Source organism: Heteronotia binoei, chromosome 1 (assembly GCF_032191835.1).
Source record: "Heteronotia binoei isolate CCM8104 ecotype False Entrance Well chromosome 1, APGP_CSIRO_Hbin_v1, whole genome shotgun sequence".
NCBI classification, from domain to species: Eukaryota; Metazoa; Chordata; class Lepidosauria; order Squamata; family Gekkonidae; genus Heteronotia; species Heteronotia binoei.
The window spans coordinates 199,197,251-199,213,350 of NC_083223.1; the positions used below are offsets into that span (position 1 = coordinate 199,197,251).

The following is a 16,100-nucleotide window of genomic DNA, read 5'->3' on the forward strand; positions in this document are numbered from 1 at the left end:
TATATCCATTCATGTAGACACTATTTTCTTTTAGCAGAACCTAACTGGCTATTTAACATTCATTCCTCCAATCTCTGCACGTTGCTTCTCTCCCCCCCCCCTTCAGCTTACTTTATGACTTACACTATTTGGGGGGGATGTGCAAGTTCATTTGTATAAACTTGGCAGTAAGACAAAAAGGGAAAACCTTAAGCCTGAAATACTGAATGAAAGATGCATATGTGGACAGGAAGTACACAAAATTTGGAATAAGAGAATAAGGTACTATAGTAAAACGCAAGGACAGTTCTGAACCTAAGCATAAACCAGGCTAACACTCTGGATTTAAAGGCTGGGCACAGCCACTAACACTGAATTAGCAATCAGCACCTGTATCACACCATTCTATTAAGACTGTCTTTTTGGTTCTCTGTGTAGCAGAGTCTGTCATAAACCTCTTAATATCCCCTTTTTTCTTCCTCTAGCGAGTGTGTAAGCAGTGCATTGTGCATCCCGCTAGCAAGTCAAAAGAGGTAAGAACAGGCTATTTAAACCCTCAAGGAGCCTGAATGAAAAATAACTGATTCTGTGATTCAACTGAGAATAAGAATAACTTCTTTTATTTTCTTTGTACGAGACAGGAGCTCCACAGGCCGGCCTGACTGGACCTGTATTGTTGTAGGCTTCACCTCTGGCTATGTTCGGTTCTACACAGAGGTTAGTTATATTCACTGTAGTTTGCCTGCAGAGGACTGTTTCATACACCACATGTTTCCTACACAGAGGTAATCGATAGTGCTTCAAAATGCAGAGCATCTGTTTGATGTGGGTTTTCCAACAAGACAGCGGTGTAGATCAGATACCTGTTTGTAGGGTGAGAGGCTAGAGATGTGTTGCAAAATTGTGTGAAGAAAGAACTGTGGGGGGGCGGGGCGTCGCTTGACAATGGTGGACGCATACTTTTGAGCGGGCTCCCACTTTCCCAGCATTAAATCAAACTGCCATAGATCGGACCGAGAGAGATGAATAAAAACAAACACAGGAAATCAGCAGTTAAAAAGAACACCAGAAACTTACGACCAACAACAGTTGAAGAATTCTTTTGGCCTGAGGAGCAGGGAAAATCTCAACCCCCCTCTACACAAGAGCAGTTAAAAATGGCGCCAACCATTAACGAAGGAAACGACGGAGATAAAGAGCAAACAATGCAAGACTCCAATACCCTTACAAAACAAGATCTTAAGGAGCTTAAGGAGGACCTGCGTTTGTACATAAAAGAAGCAGTCGATGACGTCCTGCAACCAGTTAAACTGGATATAGATCAGTTAAAAGCTGCAATGCATGAAACAAACCAAATGGCAGAGCATGCAACGGAAATCAGCCAAGCAGCAGCATCCCAAGTGCAAGCACTTCAAAGGTCAGAAAAAAATCTTGCAGACAGACTTTTAATTGTGGAGAACAGATGGAGATCGTGTAACCTTAAACTAAGAGGGGTGGAGGAGGACGTGGATCATAAAGGAGATTTAGCAAGCTATGTGTCTGTGTGGCTTGGAAAGGCGATTGGTGCGGAAGACAGGGTAGCTCCAGCCATTGTCAGAGCCTATAGACTGGGGGCCTTAGCTAGAGCGAAAAGGAATAGGCCTCGGGATATTTTGGTGCAATTCTTATACCCAAGAGCAAGAGATAAGATCTTAAAAGAGGCCAGGAGAACCGGAGGTCTTTTACATGAGGGAAGGAAGATACAGGTCTTACTGGATCTCCCCCCAGAAGCAATTCAGAAACGTAAAACTCTTAACTTCTTTGCTAATAAGCTTTTTACATCCAATGTGAGATTCAGATGGAGTGCGTCTTCAGATATATACGTCTTTCGCAATGACTCTCTCATGGAGGCTTCGGATGTCGCTTCAGGAAGAAAGCTATTGAAAGACCTGGGGATTGTACTCACGCCAGAAGAAGAAGGGAAGATACCCAAAAACGTCCCAGAGGATAAGTGAGAAGTGAAACACTGACAACTTTCTTTTAATAACAATGAGACTGTACTTAATGTGATGTCTGCAACATGGCTATATATTTTGTTTAAAGTATTGTATGTTACCACCTACAGACTTTAGATATGACTTTCAATAATATTAGACTTTGGAAAAAAAAAAACTTCTACTGATGATGATACTTCTGCAGCTGGAACACTAATGAAATGAACAGAGTGTATAGGGTGGGAAGATACATAAGAAGAAGCTTTCCTTCTCATGTTTTTATTTTTATTTTATTATTATTATTATTTTACTTATAGGGTGACATACTACAACTCATAGAAGCAACTGTTAAAGATATGATGATGTTAAAAATGAAGATATCTTATAGTATAAATATCTGACTAGTTTAAGTGCCTGATGTGTGTGGATGTATATATGTATGTGTAGGAGTATGAATGTGTGTGTGTGTATATATATATATATGGGTGTGTGTGTATATACATATATGGTGTGTGGGTGTATATACATATATGGTGTGTGGGTGTATAAACCAGTAATGAATTAATTGGATAACTATAAAATTAAACTAAAAAAGAAATGAATTGATATAAATTAATGATAAAAGGTTTTATCCCCCTCCCCATTTCTCCCCCCCTTTTTTATTTCCTTTTCACGCCTCATTTCTTTTACATAGGTTTCTCCCTTTCCCTCCCTCCTTTTTTAACCCCTTCCCCCTCACCTTTCTTTTTTCTTCCTTCTCTCTCAGCCAACCCTCTCTAAAGGCATATGTAAATGGATAATAATAAATAAGAGTGAACATATGAACATATGAAGCTGCCTAGTGCAATGAGAGGGCTGGGTGGTGTGAATATTTATAGAAATAGATCCATATAAAGACGCATAAAACTCATAAGGATAACTGGTACAGATATTATATGGAGTTATTGGACATTATAATTATCTGACTAAAGTGTTTTAGATATATTCAAATTAGAAATGAATTAAGTAGGTAATTAAATACTTTGTGCTAAATTGGAATGAATTATCACAAATTAATGATGAATTATGTTTATTCTCTCCCCTAACTCTTTCTGTTTCATATTTTCATTTTTACTTTATTTGGCCTATGGACTTGATCTTTGATATTTTTGATACCTATTTATTTATTTATTTATTTATTTTATCTCTTATTGCTTTCCATCAGTCCCTTTCTATGGAAAGATACGTAATTGATTAGTTAATTGAATTTCGATGGGAAGGTTGGTGTTTATATCATTAAGAATAAAAACATGCATGGAAATATAAGTAAAGGCAGAATGTATAGAAAGGAAAATATAGGTATGATAGATTATTGTTATTCAAGTATTACAGTTGCTAAATATAATTATAGATGTAGGTGGGAACGAAAGTTTAAATATGCATATAAGGTTTAAAGGACATTAAATGTAATGTAAATGTGTAGGTTTTATTAAAATGTTTTATAGGGTCTTATATAGTATTGGTATATTTAAGAGGTTATTGGAAAATTTATGAAAGTTTTACAAAATTCTTAAAATTCTTAGAAGGTTGACATAGGCAGTAATAATACTTCTGTAAGAGCAAGGGAAGGTAGAGGACTTAACAAAGCAACTGGTTTATTTGTTTTTTATATACATAACAAAATTAAATTGCTTGAAATAAGCCCCCCTGTAGGGTAGGGTAGGTTAGGTTAGGTGAGATATTCTTTTCAGACAAGGAAGTTTTTTACTAGCTTCCTTTCTCTCCCCTTTATATAGGGAAGGAATTCTGAGAAGTGTCCCTATTTAGGGGAACCACGTTTGAAGTTTTCGTGTTAAGTTGTGTTAGGTTATAATACAGTTGAGTACTCTTAAGCCACATTAAAGATGGCACATACGTACAAACTTCTTAGTTGGAACTGTAGAGGTCTTAATAACATTGTAAAACGCAAAAGGCTTCTTAACTCTATGCAAAAGGAAAAGGCAAACATTGTATGTCTTCAGGAGACACATCTAAAAAATGCTAATGAAAAACTGTTATCCTCCAATTGGTTTACTCAAAGTTATTTGGCTGCAGGAACTTCAAAATCCAGAGGTGTAGCAATTCTGTTCTCAAAATCAGTACCTTTTCATTGCCAAAAAATAAAGTCGGATCCTAAGGGTCATTATATTTTTGTCAGAGGGGAAATAGAGGGTCAGCCACTTACAGTAGCATCCCTATATGCCCCAAACGTAAACCAGAAAAAATTCATAAAGGCCACTCTTAATCTCCTAGCAGAATTTCAAATTGGTGAAACCATTATTGGGGCAGATCTAAATTATATAATGGACCCTACAATGGACAAAACACACAAAACAGGAAAAAAAGCAACAAAAAGCACTGAATTATCAAATATGATTGAGTCATTTAATTTGGTAGACATATGGCGTTTATTGAACCCGGAAGTTAAACAATACACTTACTATTCTAGTTTACATAAAATTCATACCAGAATTGACTATCTTCTTATAACTAAAAGGCTAGCCAATCAGATACAAGAGGCAGACATTGGCCCCCGCATAATCTCAGACCATTCGTGGGTAACATGTACACTTTCCACTCAAAATGATGACACGCAAGGATATCATTGGAAATTGAATAAATTGTTATTGCAAGATGAAGGGATATGTGAAAAAATAACAGCTTCAATACAGGAATACTTTAAATTTAATTCAACCAACGATGTATCGCAGGAGACATTATGGGACGCATTCAAAGCTGTTATAAGAGGGCAGTTAATAGCAATCGCATCCACCTATAAAAAAGAGAGACAAGCACTACTATCTGAAATAACCAGTAATATCAGGCAGTTGGAACTACAATATGCTAAAAAAGGAGGTAAAAAATTGTTAAGAAAGCTAGAGCAGGAGCGTAGAAAACTAGAACTATTAGAGACTTCTCAAATACAAAAAAAATTAATGATACTCAATCAGAAATATTTTACTAAAACACCAAGGTTCATTAGGTTACTTAGGCAGAGGACCATCCAAAAAAAGGTATCTCATCTTATTTATAATATGCGTAATCCTCAAGGACAACTTGTTAATAAATCTAAAGAGATAATTCAGATTTTTTATAATTATTACCAACAGCTGTATAAATCAGAGGAACCGGATCGAGCCAACATTAAAGAATACCTTAATGCTATAAACTACAATGTCAAAATAACACCTGAACATCTTTCATTTCTAGAGCAAGAAATAACACAATTTGAGCTGGATGAAACTTTAAAGCACATCAAAAACAATAAGGCACCAGGTAGAGATGGTATACCCATTGAATTCTATAAGAAATTCAAATCTGTGTTATTAGCTCCCTTAGTACAAACTTGTAATTCAGTAATGGTTAATGGAACTATACCTACTACATGGACAGAAGCTAGAATCACAGTGATACCCAAACCAGGGAAGGATAAACAATACCCTGCTTCCTATAGACCCATTTCTGTCTTAAATAATGACTTTAAAATATTCTCAGCTGTAATGGCTAACAGATTAAATAAAATAATTGCATACTACATTCATAGTGACCAATTGGGTTTTATTCCCACTAGAACTCTTACAGACAATTTCCGTAAAACTTTAGATTTAATCTTTGTAGGAAAGCAAAAAAAAGTGGAATCAGTTCTGTTGGCCATCGATGCGGAAAAGGCCTTTGACAAAGTGGAGGTCCCATATCTACTTACTCTATTACAACATATGGGCTTTGGACCAAAATTCATGACCTCTATTGAATCCCTGTATGCTAAACCAAAAGCACAAATCTATATTAATAACTATAGATCGGAGGATTTTAATCTACATAGAGGCACAAGACAGGGTTGCCCCTTATCCCCCATCTTATTTGCCCTCTCAATAGAACCATTAGCGTTTGCTATAAGAAACGATAAATTAATCAGTGGTATTCAAGTAGGAGAAGAGGAACATAAATTAAGTCTTTTTGCGGACGATGCAATTTTCTATTTAACTAAACCCTTTCAGTCAATTAGCTCATTACTCCATCAAATCAAAAAGTTCAGTGTGGTATCCGGATTTACTATAAATTATACAAAATCTGAATTGTACCCTATAGTTCTGTTGCCAACCTCCAGACGGAAATTAACAAACGCTTTTCCTTTTAAATGGGTACAAAAGTCTTTTAGACACTTGGGAATTCAGATACCATTGAATTTACAAGACCTTTATTCTGTTAATTATAAGCCTCTTGATAGCTCTATAAAATCAAACATGGAACAATGGGGTAAAATTAATCTAACCTTGCTGGAAAAAATAGATGTGATTAAAACCTTTGTACTTCCTAGATATTTATTCCTATTCTATAACTTACCATGTTATATCCCTTCTAAAGAATTCAAGGATAAACAAAACCTTATTTCTAAATTTTTATGGTCACATAAAAAACCTAGATTTCAATTTAAGTTAATGACTAGACCAACAAAACAGGGTGGGTTAGGCTTGCCTAATTTAGAGGCTTACTATTTGGCCGCTAACTTAAAAAATATATTATGGTATGCAATGAAGGACTGTGATAAAGCTTGGGTGAATATTGAAGCATCCTATTTATTAGGGGACCAACTGTGGGAAGCCATCTGGAATACTCCAAATGATAGGCACTTCATTTCCAAGGACAATCCTTATTTAACCCTAACATTAAAGATATGGGACAAATACAAAAAAACTCTAATACCATCTATTTCACCGATGGCAAGCTTCCTAGGACAATCCTGGTTTAAACCAGGTCGGGGTACATATGATTTTAAAATCTGGAGGGAGGCTGGTATACATCAGTTTCAAGACATTATTAAAAACAAACGAATGTTGACTAAAACACAACTAGAAACCCAATATAACATAAATATACCATGGTTTCAATACCAGCAACTTCATTATGTCCTACACAATCCTAGGATCATAGATATAATAGATAGACCGTTAACACCATATGAAAACCTGTTAAAAAGAAGTCCCAAACAGGCTAGAACTTTAACTTCAACTATTTATAATCTTCTTAATTTTAAAAGTTGGTCCGAAATTACTAGTCAACAAAAGGCTTGGGAAAAGGATTGTGGTATACCATTTACTTTAGAACAATGGCAGACTATATGGGAATCCCCTCTCTATAATACTTTTTAAAATTAAAACTTCAGAATTATAAACTCTTCTCAAGGTGGTATCTGACGCCTAAGAAGCTATTTCTGTCACATATAAAACCCAACCCTGAATGCTGGAAACACTGTAGGCAGGAAGGGTCCTTTTTACATTGCTGGTGGCTGTGCCCGGAAATTAATAATTTTTGGAAGGAGATTAAAAAAACAGTAGACAATATTGTTGAGGGTAATATTCCTTTTACCCCAGAGTCAATCCTTCTGAACTACTGGCCAAATTTAAAACTTTCTTCAGTAAAGAAGGAGTTGGCAGCTTTATTACTCATGGCGGCCAAGCTTTTGATAGCGCAACATTGGAAGAGTGATGTGTCTCCTAATAAACAACAATGGATGTCCAAAGTATGGGAAATAGCAGCATTAGATAAACTAGCTATACAGATAAGGGTGAATGATTTACCACAGAAAGACAACAATTTTATTGAAAAATGGTTCCCGTTTTTAAATTATATTAGCTTGGATGATGAATTTGAAAAATGCATTCTAAAAAAATACATAACCTTCTCATACTACTAAATTTCTTCTTAATTTGGAAAAAAGATAGGATACATTGTGAAATAATATACTTGAAACATGGATGGTAAATGCTTAGATATGTATTAACAGAAGACTGTAAGAGTACTCTTTATGTTGTGTTAGTATTTATCTGTGTTATTGTTTATTATGTTTAATGTCTATGAATATTTTGTTTAGAAAAATTAATAAAAATTTAAGTGTGAAAAAAAAAAAGAAAGAACTGTGCAGCAATTCCTACAGTGTTAGGAAAATGTATCATGTGACGTAGCCCTAAGGTTGTGGCTTGTAATCTACTTCCTACAGGGCATGTTGTAATGCCCCCTGTCCTTTACTCTCCTAAGCCCTCATATTAATGTTTATTTCTCACCTTTTAAGAATGGAGTGCTACTTCTTGCACAGCTTTTGAATGAAGATCCTGTCCAGCAGCTGAAATGCAGAACTTATGAGATCCCACGGCATCCTGGAGTTACTGAACAGGTACTAAGTTTTGGGGTTTTTTAACGTGTGTGTGTAAGTCTACAGCTAGAAGTCATGGCAACCTCTGGTGACTGACCCCTACTGGAGGATATTCAGAGAGATGACTGAATAAAGCCTGCCCCTCTCCTCCTGGCTGCTGGTATTCCAAGGAGGTCTCCCATCCAAGTACTTGCCAGAGTTGACCCTGCTTGGCTTCTGAGATCTGATGAGATCAGGCTAGCCTGGGCTATCTAGGTCAGGGCAACAAGTACTAGGATTGATGCTTTTCGTACAAGAAATTATCACAAGACACAGGCTGCCATCCCAAGGACACTTTCCTGAAGTAAGCCTCAGTGCACCATAAATGGTATCCATTGCTGCTTTTCTTTCACCGATTTCAAGAGTACCATTGAAGCATGAGGGAGGTGATCCCCTATTGGAAGTGTGGTGCTTTCAGCAGGAGAGCAGAAATACAAAAGTGCCTCCAGCAGAATAACAAAATAACTATTTTACTGATAAATACCCTTTTTTGTTACTACAGAATCAGTTGACATTCTCCATAATTCTTTTTTTATGCAGAATGAGGAAATGAGTATCTTGTATCCTTCTGCAGTTGTGACAATTGATGGTTTCAGCCTATTTCAGTCCCTTCGGGCTTGTCGAAATCAGGTAGCAAGAGGTAAGTCCAGGACAGAAGTCAGCTTTACCCATTTTTGTTGTGCTTTTAATGGTGAAATGAGTCAAACTGTGTTACTCCTTGCCAGCACTTAAAAGGATGTTAATAAATTTGGCTGAGGCTTTTGGTCAAGGACAGCAACGGGTACCAACTTATCTGACATTCCCTTCCCCTCCTTCACCTGCTTTCTCCAGTTTATTCTGAGACAATAATGCATGCTTGGAATTATTAGGAAGGGAAATGAAAACAAATCAGCCAGTATCATAATGCCCCTGTATGAATCGATGGTGTGGTCTCATTTGGAGTACTGTGTGCAGTTCTGGTTGCCGCACCTCAAAAAGGATATTATAGCATTGGAGAAAGTCCAGAGAAGGGCAACTAGAATGATTAAAGGGCTGGAGCACTTTCCCTATGAAGAAAGGTTGAAACGCTTGGGACTCTTTAGCTTGGAGAAACGTCGACTGAGGGGTGACATGATAGAGGTTTACAAGATAATGCATGGGATGGAGAAAGTAGAGAAAGAAGTACTTTTCTCCCTTTCTCACAATACAAGAACTCGTGGGCATTCGATGAAATTGCTGAGCTGAAAGGTTAAAACGGATAAAAGGAAGTACTTCTTCACCCAAAGGGTGATTAACATGTGGAATTCACTGCCACAGGAGGTGGTGGCGGCCACAAGTATAGCCACCTTCAAGAAGGGTTTAGATAAAAATATGGAGCACAGGTCCATCAGTGGCTATTAGCCACAGTGTATGTGTGTATATAAAATTTTTTGCCACTGTGTGACACAGAATGTTGGACTTGATGGGCCGTTGGCCTGATCCAACATGGCTTTTCTTATGTTCTTAAACTGTAATCTTGTTTTGGCACCATCTGAAGTTTTAGCTATTTTAACTGTTTTGGATTTTAATTTATATAGTCTTTTGTTTAACCACCCTGAGTTCTGTGAACTCAGAGAAGGTGGCATATAAATCTAAATTATAAATAAATACATAAATAAATTGCATCCACAGGAATTGCTGTTCTTCATAGAAATCTGACAATGCTCAGACAATTGCACAGCGGTTCCTGCAGGTTTCTTTCACCACTGTTGTAATATTCCATTCCATTAGCAGCATCTGGTTCTCAGTATGCTCTGAATGCTGGATGTCTCATGGCTTGCACAGCCTACATTTGGAGGGGATGCAGCAGATGCTCTTCCTGGATCAAGGAATCATTGCCAGTTTGACTCCCCCCCCCCCGTATGAAAATAAACAATGACTGTAGAAAAGGAAAAGGAAGAAATTTTTAAGCATTGCAGCGTATTTAGATTTCTTTTCCAGTCTTTCTTAAGGGCTCAAAGCTAGTTACAATATGCCCTGTCATTTGCCCAAGGCAAATTCCATTCAGTTGCATTGCTGGAAAGGGGTTTGGATGTAGAGTGCTCACTCTGATCATATTATCACACTGGCTAGAAGGAGAAATGGCATGGCTTTGAGTAAAATAATGAGCTACTCAACAATTGTGTGTGAACTCAATAGTTAAGACAGATTGACGAGCATAGATATTTTACAAGTGCTGCTCATTAATTTATTCATATGAGGATGATATTCTAGCTAATAATTCTATAAAATCTTCTGCCTTTTTCATAACGTGGACAGCTGCTGCTTCAGGAAATGAGAACATTCAGCCACCTCCATTAGCTTATAAGAAATGGGGCCTTCAGGATGTGGATACCATAGTTGATCATGTTAGCATTGGTAAGTAAGTATTGTCATGTTTGTCGGCAGCATTGCATGGATAGTTCTGTTCCATGAGTCACTATGAGAACAGTTTAGAGGATTTAAAGGAGAAATAACCACTTGCGTAGTTTTTTAAAGCAATACTAGTAGAGTAACATATATCCTTATAATTATCTCCATCTTGCAGTTGGCTTCCCTACAGCCTCTAAGCGGGTACTTGACAGAAAGTTAGTTTGAAACAGGAGATTCCTGATTCACAGTTTGCATTACATGGTTGTTTCCCAATATAACAGTCCTGTCATCCCTGTGAAAAGGCTGTTGGTGCTATCTTGCTAGTCCAAGAGGCAGTGGAATAGTAATCACCAGTTTTCTCCTACTAATGGCTGCCAACAATCCCTTATACTGAGTTATGAGGGCTATACTGATGTCCCAGATTTTATGCATTTATGTAGCCCTGTGCAAATTTCCTACTTGCCTGCTTTACTTCAATATAGGTCATACTAAATGTCTATATGTCAGACTCTTATATTTTATAAGGCCACTTATAGTGTTCTCCTGTGCCCAGTTACACCACTCTCTCAACATGCATAGATTGGAATAAACTCTGCATAAGATTGTACTCTAAATTTAGTATCCTCAAGAAATTGCCCACCTGATTCCCCCCCCCCCCCGAATTTATGAACATGTTTGGGCCTGATTTCTTGAAAAGTTAATAGAATTTTAGAATCATCCATGTTGTATTTTTCTTAAATAATAGGTATCATGACTTTGTCACCATTTGATCAAATGAAGACTGCTTCCAACATTGGTGGATTTAATGCAGCTATAAAGAATAGCCCACCTGCTATGTCTCAGTACATCACTGTAGGGTCAAATCCCTTCACTGGTTTTTTTTATGCCCTTGAGGTAAGTGTGGACTATGAAATGGAAGTTGGGAAAAGACCATGGCCTTTTCTGATTAACTCGGTCTTTAATCAGTCTATTTTTGCTGACATTCTGAGATTTGGTGTGGGGGGGGGGGGGGGACAAAGCAGGTTGCTTCTAAAATTCAGTGTTTTTGAAAGTGCAGTAATATGTCTTGGATTTACCTGTCTGTTTAGATACCAATTATATGAGCCCCGTGGCGCAGAGTGGTAAAGCTGCAGTACTGCGGTCTGAACTCTCTGCTCACGACCTGAGTTCGATTCCGGTGGAAGCTGGATTCAGGTAGTTGGCTCAAGGTTGGGTCAGCCTTCCATTCTTCCGAGGTCAGTAAAATGAGTACCCAGCTTGCTGAGGAGAAAGTGTAGATGACTGGGGATGGAAATGGCAGACCACCCCATAAAAAAAGTCTGCCGTGAAAACATCATGATGCGACGTCACTCCAGAGTCCAAAACGACTGGTGCTTGCACAGGGGACCTTTCCTTTCCTTAGATACCAATAGGGTATTTCTGAGTTCCTTTTTAGTTAGTTAGTTAGTTTATTTGATTTGTATCCCGCCCTCCCCGCCGAAGCAGGCTACTTTAATACGTTCTCTTAAAAAGAAAAAAAATCTACAAATGGCTGTAAACTATAGAAGGTTGGCTTTTAGAAAATGTTCTTTCAATATGATTCTTTGATATATTAACAAAGAGTGCTAAGGTGTGAATGTTGAGCATCCAGCCAGTGTGTCAGTGTTCCACAGTAAATGATGTCTTCATCCTTTGGAAAAACTGTTAATCTTTTGCAGTTCTTTCATTGTCTGCGTCTGACTGTTTTTTTTTTTAAAGGAAGGGGGACTTCTTAGGCATGATTCAGGTGTAATGGCAGCTATGGTTTATCACTGCGTAAACAAGGCTGGCAGATCTTTATATAATAATAATAATAATAAAATTTTATTTATACCCCGCCCTCCCCGCCGAGGCAGGCTCAGGGCGGCTCTTTGAACCTGCGTTCTTCTTTTTCTATTTCTGTGGGTCTAGCTACTGAAAGACTTGCACTTTTGTGAAAAATCATAATTCATCATTGCACCTAGTCTGCAATTAATAGTTCACACATTTCCCTGCAATTATTATTTAATATGTGTTACAGAGAAGAGCCCAAATTATAATTTATGGTTTTAGCAGAAAAATAGACTTGCAGTGAACCATAGTCTTAACTCACACTGTGTTTGGCCATAGTGGGGGTGGAGGGATGGCGTGAGTCGGAGGATCCTTTAGGTTCATTCTCATAGTGATTTCTTAATACTCTCTAGATGACAGTGCTGTGCCAAGTGGTTTACAAGATTATGCATGGGATGGAGAAAGTAGAGAAAGAAGTACTTTTCTCCCTTTCTCACAATACAAGAACTCGTGGGCATTCAGTGAAATTGCTGAGCAGTCAGGTTAAAACGGATAGAAGGAAGTACTTCTTCACCCAAAGGGAATTCACTGCCACAGGAGGTGGTGGCGGCTTCAAGCATAGCCAGCTTCAAGAGGGGGTTAGATAAAAATATGGAGCAGAGGTCCATCAGTGGCTATTAGCCACAGTGTGTGTGTGTGTGTGTATGTGTATATATATATATATATATTTTTGCCGCTGTGTGACACAGAGTGTTGGACTGGATGGGCCATTGGCCTGATCCAACATGGCTTCTCTTACATTCTTAAGTGCCACCTTGAATAGCAAGGCTGTCATATGCAGTCACCCACATTGATTTCCATGCAGGAAGCTTGTGTGTGTGTCTGTATGTACTTTCATTAGTTGGTGTGATAGGTGTGTGCAGGGAGATGATGACTTTATTTGGTCCCTGTACACTATAATGGCCTCTCTTATGCATACACTAAAAATTCTCTATTTTTGAGAAAGTTATACCCTGCTTTTCTTCCCAATGGATACCCAAAGTGGCTTACAACATAGTTCTTCCCTTTTCCATTTTATTCTTGCAGCAACAACCTTGTGAGATGGGTTAGGCTGACAGAGAGCAAGTGACTGGCCGAAGGCACTCCAGTGAGCTTCCATGACAGAGAGAGGATTTCAACCTGTGCCTCTCTGGTCCTAATATAACATTCTAGCCGTTATACCACACGGAGTATCTGTGAAATGCATCTGTGTATTTACCAGCCAAGTAAAAGTATCTTCAGTTGTACAGGAAAGTAGAGTAATGTAAAACTGAGGTCCTTCTAGCAAACTCCCACAAGGAATAGAAACTGCTGGGATCATGGTGTTTAAGTAGTTGAAATATCAGGTAGCTTGTCAAAGGGGGAACAAAGAACTACCATTTCCTTGTGCTAAAATGACATGAAATGCAGTCTTTCAAGGTTTCAGTCAGTTGACCGTTGCTATAGTTGGGCCAGTTTCCTGTCTGTGAGCTGCATCTCCTGAGATTATTATGGAATCATTGATTATTTTGATAATTTATAAACCACTTTTTAATCTCTTCTTAGGGTAGTTCACAGCCACTCTTGTCTCATGTTGCATTAGCTGTTGCAAGCAAGCTGACATCTGCATTATTTAATGCTGCCAGGTAATGATGGCCAAAATAATACTGTCACAAAAATGGAAATGTCAGTGACTTTGCAATTTAAGAGTATTTTCTTGAAATTTTGGCTATGATTGTGCTGATTTTTCTATTTTTAGTGGTTGGCTTGGCTGGAAGCACAAACAGGAAGAAGAGTCAATACAGAAGCAGAAACCCAAAGTAGAGCCTGCAACTCCTTTAGCTGTAAGGCAAGTGTTAATAGGAATTAATGTTAATATGTATTTCTGAATGGTCCAGTAACATTTTCCTGTTTTGGATTAATAAGGCATCCAAACATTTTTAGAGCCTTCAGTCATCTTGTCCCTTATGTAGTGAAGCAATAGGAGACAAAGCCGAGTTTTGTAGCTGTGGCTTACTGCTGCTTTGATTCAGTATTAGGCAGCTTCATGTGTGTACTAATGCTGCTTCTTCACCATTCGGTATATCCTCTGTGGTTCCAAGAGCATAGGTGGGTTCACACTGGTTGCTGGCTTTGACAGGCTTGTGCATGAGTAGTGGTTGCATGTAATGTGTCATCTTTTTAAAAGACTGGAACATGGCACCATGAAATTCAATATTTGATGCAGCATGCGATGGAACCGGCCCGATTCTGCCTTCAGACCCAGTCTCGTCAACTCCCTTTTGAGTTGCCAACTCCTGAAGGGAGCTTATCCTCTTCCCACCACTAGGGCACGCTGCCACCACCTGTTCAATTTAGGAGTTCCTGACCGAGAGGAACAGGACTCCCAATCCCACTTGCCAGTTCTGCGGCCTCAAAGTCCTCTGCCAACCCAGCACCTGGTTAACACAGAGAAATCACAGTCCTTCTTTGGGAGACCCCTGGAGGATTGGCACCCTTGCCAACTGTATGCCTTCCTTGGACTCCTCTCTAACAGTAGTGTGATCTAAGGCGGTTGGGGAACCTTGGTGGTACAGAGGGACTACCTTTTAAACAAATAAAACATTTATTTAAAACATGCAACTATTTACAGGCATTCTTAAATACAGGATGAACAGAAGTAATAAATGAAAGTAGGGATAAACGCACCTTCTTTCCCTAATATATAACTGGCCCTGACCATACCGTCCAGAACCGACTCACCAGTCACCAAGACTCAAATCAAACTTGACTGTCAGCTTCCCCTGACAACTTTTAACTACCTGTTTCCCTCCAAAAACCTCTAATATCAAACTCAGTTCCCACCCAGGAACTGGTTTTCCCTCCTGCAGCCTTCTGGGAGACCAGCCTGAAAGACTTCCTGTCTCTCTAGGAGGCCTCCTCAGAAGTGCTGCTTCCAGACAGGAGGGGAAGGAGGAATAGACTAGGCCCCACAGCCTGCCTAGAGACTCCTCCAGCCACTCTCAGGGAAAGACCAGCCAAAATGACATTTCTCCACACAGCAAAACATGGAACATTTTTGCTATTGCTGTTTTCCCTCACTGCTGTACTTGGAGGGTATTTTCCAAAAACAAAGCATTAATTTGTATCTGATGAACTCATGTATTGTTGACAGTTGATTATCTTACGTTAATTTTTTCCTTAGTGCTGTTTGTCTGAACTAATCAAGCATATCATTGATATCTGAATATTATTTTATACTTTTAATTTTGTTTGGTTATAGGTTTGGAATTCCAGATTCCCGCCGTCATGGTGAGAGGATATGCCTTTCTCCCTGTAATTCCTTGGCAGCAGTAACTGATGATTTTGGAAGGGTTCTTCTGTTAGATGTTGCAAGAGGAATTGCTATTCGCATGTGGAAGGGTATGATGATATTTATTTATTTTTATTTATTTTATTGCATTTATATCCTGCCATCTCCTAATGGACTCAGGGCGGCTAATGACAGTTAAAATAACAAAGTATTCAAATCAAAGTACAACAAAATCATTAAACATTTCAACAATTCATACAATTTAAAATATGTAGTACGGTTCCAGGTTCACTCACCAGGATCCAGGTGGTGGGTTTTAATTCTTATTGAGTGCTGCATATAATGATATTATAAGATGTTATTTGGCACTCTGGATTTGTACTGGAATGGTTCAGGTGTCAATGCTGTGGGGATGGTGGAATAGTGGCCGCCTCCCCATTATTTGTTAAATGCCAGTGGACCTTTGGCAGGG

The 16,100-nt window shown here is 38.4% G+C and overlaps 1 protein-coding gene across 1 annotated transcript in view; it reads left to right on the top strand.

Annotated features, from left to right (window-relative positions):
• RAB3GAP2 (RAB3 GTPase activating non-catalytic protein subunit 2) overlaps positions 1 to 16,100 on the top strand; it is a 64,822-nt gene that overhangs the window by 19,541 nt on the left and 29,181 nt on the right. Inside the window, exons 5-13 of the mRNA XM_060246360.1 lie at positions 465 to 512; positions 621 to 696; positions 8,041 to 8,142; positions 8,701 to 8,800; positions 10,438 to 10,536; positions 11,276 to 11,424; positions 13,903 to 13,982; positions 14,096 to 14,185; positions 15,599 to 15,738. Of these exons, the coding sequence (XP_060102343.1) occupies positions 465 to 512; positions 621 to 696; positions 8,041 to 8,142; positions 8,701 to 8,800; positions 10,438 to 10,536; positions 11,276 to 11,424; positions 13,903 to 13,982; positions 14,096 to 14,185; positions 15,599 to 15,738 (884 nt within the window). The remainder of the gene's footprint in view (positions 1 to 464; positions 513 to 620; positions 697 to 8,040; positions 8,143 to 8,700; positions 8,801 to 10,437; positions 10,537 to 11,275; positions 11,425 to 13,902; positions 13,983 to 14,095; positions 14,186 to 15,598; positions 15,739 to 16,100) is intronic.